Raw genomic sequence first — 4,974 nt, 5'->3', positions numbered from 1 at the left:
TCCCACCCCCTCCCTTCACCTCCCCCCCTCCCATCCCCCCCACCACCACAACCACCATCATCATCATCCTCCCACCCCCTCCTCCTCCACCCCCTCGTCCCCCTCCAAGCCCTCGCGCCCCCCCATCCCATCCACCCGCCCCCTCACCAGCCCAAACAGCTCCTCAGCCGCCAGCCGGCTAGTAGCCTTCCAGCGCGCGGCCATGGCGCACAGCTCGACGTCGACGGGCTCGCCGAGCCGTTTGGCGTGCGCAGCCTACTCGATGCGCTGTGCCTGGCGCGCGAGGTCGAGGCGGGCTTGAGTGGCGCGGAGGGTGCTGGTGAGGGTGAGTTGAGAGTTGTAGAGTTGGGTGAGGAGAGTGGTGGGAGAGGTGGAGAGGTGTTTGAGGGTTGTGGTAGTGGTGGTTGAGTCCTGTGTTGGGTTGGATTCGATACTTACGGGTCGTTTTGGTGATGGCCCCGGGGTGCTGGCGCTGGCAAGGCTTGAGCTGGTGGAGAGAGGGATGTGTAGACCAGGCGGTGACCACCTCGAGCTGGCTTGAGAGTTGCGAGAGGTTGAGGAGTGAAGTTCGCCGCCACGGCCGAATCTCGGTTGATGCTGGGAGGAGAGTGCACTCTCTGTGCCAGGCTCGGTTTGTTGCCGGTTTACGAGGGGCGATCTGAACGGTTTCCGAAGGGTGGCATTCGCAGTTTCAATCCGTCGTCGCTTGGCGGCCGGGCCGCCAGGGGTTTGAAATGACATTGTGGTCAGTGTGGTTGCGCTGCATGTTTGATGTATCACATCTTATCACTTGCTGGATGGCTGGGCTTAATTCGTGTGGACGGGAATATCCAGGTTGAAGTGTGAGATGAAAGTTGGTGAAAATTTAAGGTTAGGTAATTATTTTGTTGTCAACTAGGAAACCGCAACTCATCTTCAGCCAAACATGGAAATTCATACATAAATATGTAGAAACAACACTCTGCGCCCAACCCAGCCCTCGTCTTGTGCACACCACCTACAGCTGGCATTTTGCCCCCTCAAGAGCCCTTAACGCTGATATGATCCATGGAACCAATACGCCGCTACTCCATACCTAGGTACCGCGGTATGTACTTTACCGAATACACATATTTCAACTCTTATATCATTAATGTCCAACCCCTCCAGCGGCCCACTGCCCAAAATTTGGATCCCCCGGTTGCGGGAAAAATCCCCCGTCCTGCGGCCGTTGCTGTTGTTGGTTTCCAACGGCTGCCCCTCCCTGAACGCCTCCTTGTTGCGCCTGCCTCCTCGCCTCCTCCTGTCGCCTGGCCGCCTGCTGCCGCTGTTGGCGGTACATGAGTAGGAAAACCAGCGCGGCGGCCAGACCGAGGATCATGACACTTTCCAAGAGTCCATCATCGCTGAGATCCAGCTCATCCCCATCCGTCATACCGTCTCCGTACTCCTCATACAGGTCATCGTAGTATTCGGGGTTGTCGTCCTGTAGGAAATTGTTGATCCAATCCGTGAGGGACCATTCCTTCTTGTGCGCTATCAAAGTAACTCCTGTCAGTTTTAAGCCCAACCACCGTTTGTCCGGCGCGCTTACCTGGTTCGTCTTGAATAGAGTTGATCCTGCCGTTCGTGAGGGTATTCCAGGCGCTCTTTGCCCGCAGCTTCAGCAGGCTGAGCGAGACGGGGAGGTAGGCCTCATCGTTCGTCGCCCGCGCGGCGTCGTAGTAGCGCTTCGCAAGATGATAGTCTTGGTTCAGGCCGATGCCATGTTCGTGCATCCATGCGAGATTGTACAGCGCCTGCGCACTTTGGTGGTATTCGGACGCCCCGGTGTAGCACTGAACGGCCTTGTCCACATCGGCATCGGTGCCAATCCCGTACAGGTAGTAGTCGCCCATCTTGACGAGCGCATCGATATTTCCCTGGCGGGACGAACGTGTCCAGTATATCAGCGCCAGAGTTGGGTCCTGGAGGATGGCCGCGGTTGGCTGGTGGGAGAGTAGCTGGGCGATGGGTAGGCGGGATTTGGCGGGATCGAGAATGTGAGCGATGTTGTTCTGCGCCTTCTCGTATCCCTGCTCAGCAGCACCCAAGTACTGAAGAAGCGCCAGCTCTGTATCGCCGGCCTCATATGCCAGATTGGCCTCGGCCCATGATGAGACAAGCGGTTCGGCCCTCTCGGCCACATGCTTGTAGTAGGACACAGCCGTGCTACACGATCTCTCGTGAGTCACCCCGATATTGTTGGCTTCGGCAAGGTGATAATAGGCCTCGATGTTGGCCCACCGTGAGGCAAGCTCGAAGTAATGGTTTGCAGTCGCCACGTCTTCGTTACTCCCGTGGTCAAGGTAGAGGTATCCAAGCTGCACCTGTGCGGGCCCATAGTCTTGGGCGGCGGCCGTCTTGAAGTAGTCAATGGCTTGACTCGCGTCCGCCTTGACGCCGTATCCGTTGAGGTACAGCAGCCCCAGGCCGTGCTGAGATTGGGCGTCTTTCAGGATATCTCCACGCTCAAACCAGAACTTGGCACGGTCAAAGTTTTGTTCAACTCCTTCTCCGCGCATGTACATCCGTCCGATAAACCCTGCCGCCTTGCCCGCCGTCTTATCCAACCCCGTTTTGGGGCTATCGACAGGGCGGTTCTTCCTCCAGTACTTTTGAGTAACGTCAACGAAATACTTTCTGGCCAACGGCACATTCTTATCGAGGCCCCTCTGGCCTTCGTAATAGATCCGCCCCAGGTTGAACGATGCCTTGAAGTCGCCCTTCTGCGACATGAGGTCGAGATACTCAATAATGTCTTCGATGGAGGCATACGCGTCCGAGTTGGGGTGTGCCTTGAGAGCGTTGTTACCCGCACTGGCGACGCTAGCGCCTTCTCCGTAAGCGCCACCACTCTCATCAGCGATCCGGTAGGTTTCTGTGACCCAGCTCCTGCCCCCTGGGGGACCCGAACGGTACCACGCGATGGCTTTGTCGGCCACCCGCTTGTAATACTTGACAGCCATTTCGCAGTTTTTAGGTGCCCCGATTCCTGTGTGGTGTCGATGTGCTATCGTCATCTCTGCCCTTGTATGGCCCTTGTTTGCGGCGAAGCCGTAATAGAGGAGGGCTCGGGCTTGATCGCGCTCCACAGCTCCCCCAATACCCGTCGAGTACATCAACCCCATCATGTACAGCGCTGAGCTGTTGCCATTGAGCAATGATAGTTGACGGTAGTAATCGAAAGCCGCCGGGAAATTCCTCGGGTTCGAGAAGTTGCCGTAGAAGTTCATCTCGGCGAGGATGTAGAGGGCATCGGAGTTGTTCTGCCGAGCGGATTCCTCAAGGAGCCGAGTCGCTTGTAAAAGCTTGCCGTTATGCGCGTTCTTGGACGACGACTCGGGGGTTGGGGCGCTGAGGCGGAGGGTGGGAACGGCCTTAAGGGCGAAGTGTAGCAGCGTTCCGAAGACGCCATGTTGTTTCCGCGCCCGGTGGTGGAGAGGCTGGTGCAACTTATGTAGCTCAACGAGAGCCGACTCGACGAGTTCGGAGCCTGATGTATGTCAGTGATGTTGCCGGAATTCCGAAACTACCCAGGCGACAGCGGAGGGCAGCGCCGTACCAGGTTCCCGGGGCGTTTGTTCCCCTCTCTGTGCGGTTATCTCTGCTCGAAACGAATCGCCATTTGGGTGTCCGGCTGCGTCGCCACCAAGAACATGTTGATCGGCTTGTGCGTCGGCGAGGGAAAACGCGATGGCCTGCAAGAGCACTATGGAGGTGTGGTGTTAGTGGGTGGGATGCTGCTGCGCTTGGTTCAGGGTGTGTGCTCACGGGACAACGAGAGAAGCCCTTTCATGGTGGACTTCTGCTAATAAAAAGATGCGGTTTACAGCTTTCAGTCCATGACTATGCTCGTAGTTTTGAGCTGATGCGCGTTCCAAAAAGAATGTCGGGCGGCTCATGCGGCCCTGGGAAACTGTCATCGGCAAGTTCATTCTTACAAGCTGTCCAGAAGAGCTCCCCACTGCGATGATGCACGCAATCCGTTACCTAAGCTGCCGCCAGGGGTTTTTGCGGCAGGCAATCCACCACTCCACTCTGTCATTTTGACAGGGGTACTTAAAAATGGCTTGGTCTCTTTCTTTCGCACGGCTTGTGAGTCGCTCCCGAAGCTCAGAATTTGTCGATAAAAATAAGAGTTTCGGGCACAGATAATCCATATCAACGTAATAGACCAGAAATTAGATACGGGGTCCCCAAGGTAAATTTTGAATATGGGAAACCCGCACTGAACTAGGGCCACCTTCAATCCTTTTTAGTCTCGATGTTTGTACGCCGGCTTACACATTCGCTACCTAGGCCAGGTTCCATTAAAACATTGAAACAAACAATTAGCAATAAGAGGTTTCGATATGTACCAGCTAGTCAACACGGAGAAGTACTGGTATCCTGGACGAGACACTTATGTCTTGGATATCCTGCCCGTTACAACCGGATTCGCGACAACAGCTTCCGATCAAACCCTCAGCCTCTTTAACCCTTTGAGACTAAGCCAGGGGCCAACAGAGACAATCCGGACAGACCATGGGAATCTCAATGCGGCAAAGGTCTACAGCGTTGGCGATTCGGTAGTCTGCACCACGGGAGAGAACGGTACAATTTCGGTGTGGGATTTGCGTCTTGACCCTTCAAATGCCCGAGCGATGCAAATAGGGGGTGGGTTTGTTCCAATGTTTATTTAGATAGGGGACATACTGATGAAAATACTAGGGGACCTTCCCGGTTTACTATCCCTAGCCTGCTCGAACGAGACAAACGCGATAGCCGCCGGCACAGAACTCGCCAACCACCAAGCCTCCATCATCATTTGGTTTGCCGTCCCCTCCACCATCCCCATCTAGTCCAACCCGACCCTTGCTTGCTAACCACCACCACCAGGGACCTCCGTTCCGCCACCGCCCCACGAACACAATATAACGAAGGCCACTCCGACGACATCACCCAAGTCAGCCC

General features: G+C 55.7%; 1 protein-coding gene across 1 annotated transcript in view; it reads right to left on the bottom strand.

The window, feature by feature from the left end:
- CHGG_01391 (uncharacterized protein) overlaps nucleotides 1–3,679 on the bottom strand; it is a gene marked incomplete at both ends in the record, with an annotated part of 4,154 nt that extends 475 nt beyond the window's left edge. Inside the window, 4 exons of the mRNA XM_001220611.1 lie at nucleotides 260–411; nucleotides 1,142–1,515; nucleotides 1,574–3,514; nucleotides 3,637–3,679. Of these exons, the coding sequence (XP_001220612.1) occupies nucleotides 260–411; nucleotides 1,142–1,515; nucleotides 1,574–3,514; nucleotides 3,637–3,679 (2,510 nt within the window). The remainder of the gene's footprint in view (nucleotides 1–259; nucleotides 412–1,141; nucleotides 1,516–1,573; nucleotides 3,515–3,636) is intronic.
- Nucleotides 3,680–4,974: the final 1,295 nt, after the last annotated feature.

This window comes from Chaetomium globosum, genomic scaffold, assembly GCF_000143365.1.
Source record: "Chaetomium globosum CBS 148.51 scaffold_1 genomic scaffold, whole genome shotgun sequence".
Classification (NCBI taxonomy): domain Eukaryota; kingdom Fungi; phylum Ascomycota; class Sordariomycetes; order Sordariales; family Chaetomiaceae; genus Chaetomium; species Chaetomium globosum.
Note: the sequence above shows the minus strand (reverse complement) of the source record. Positions and strands in the feature narration are given on the sequence as shown.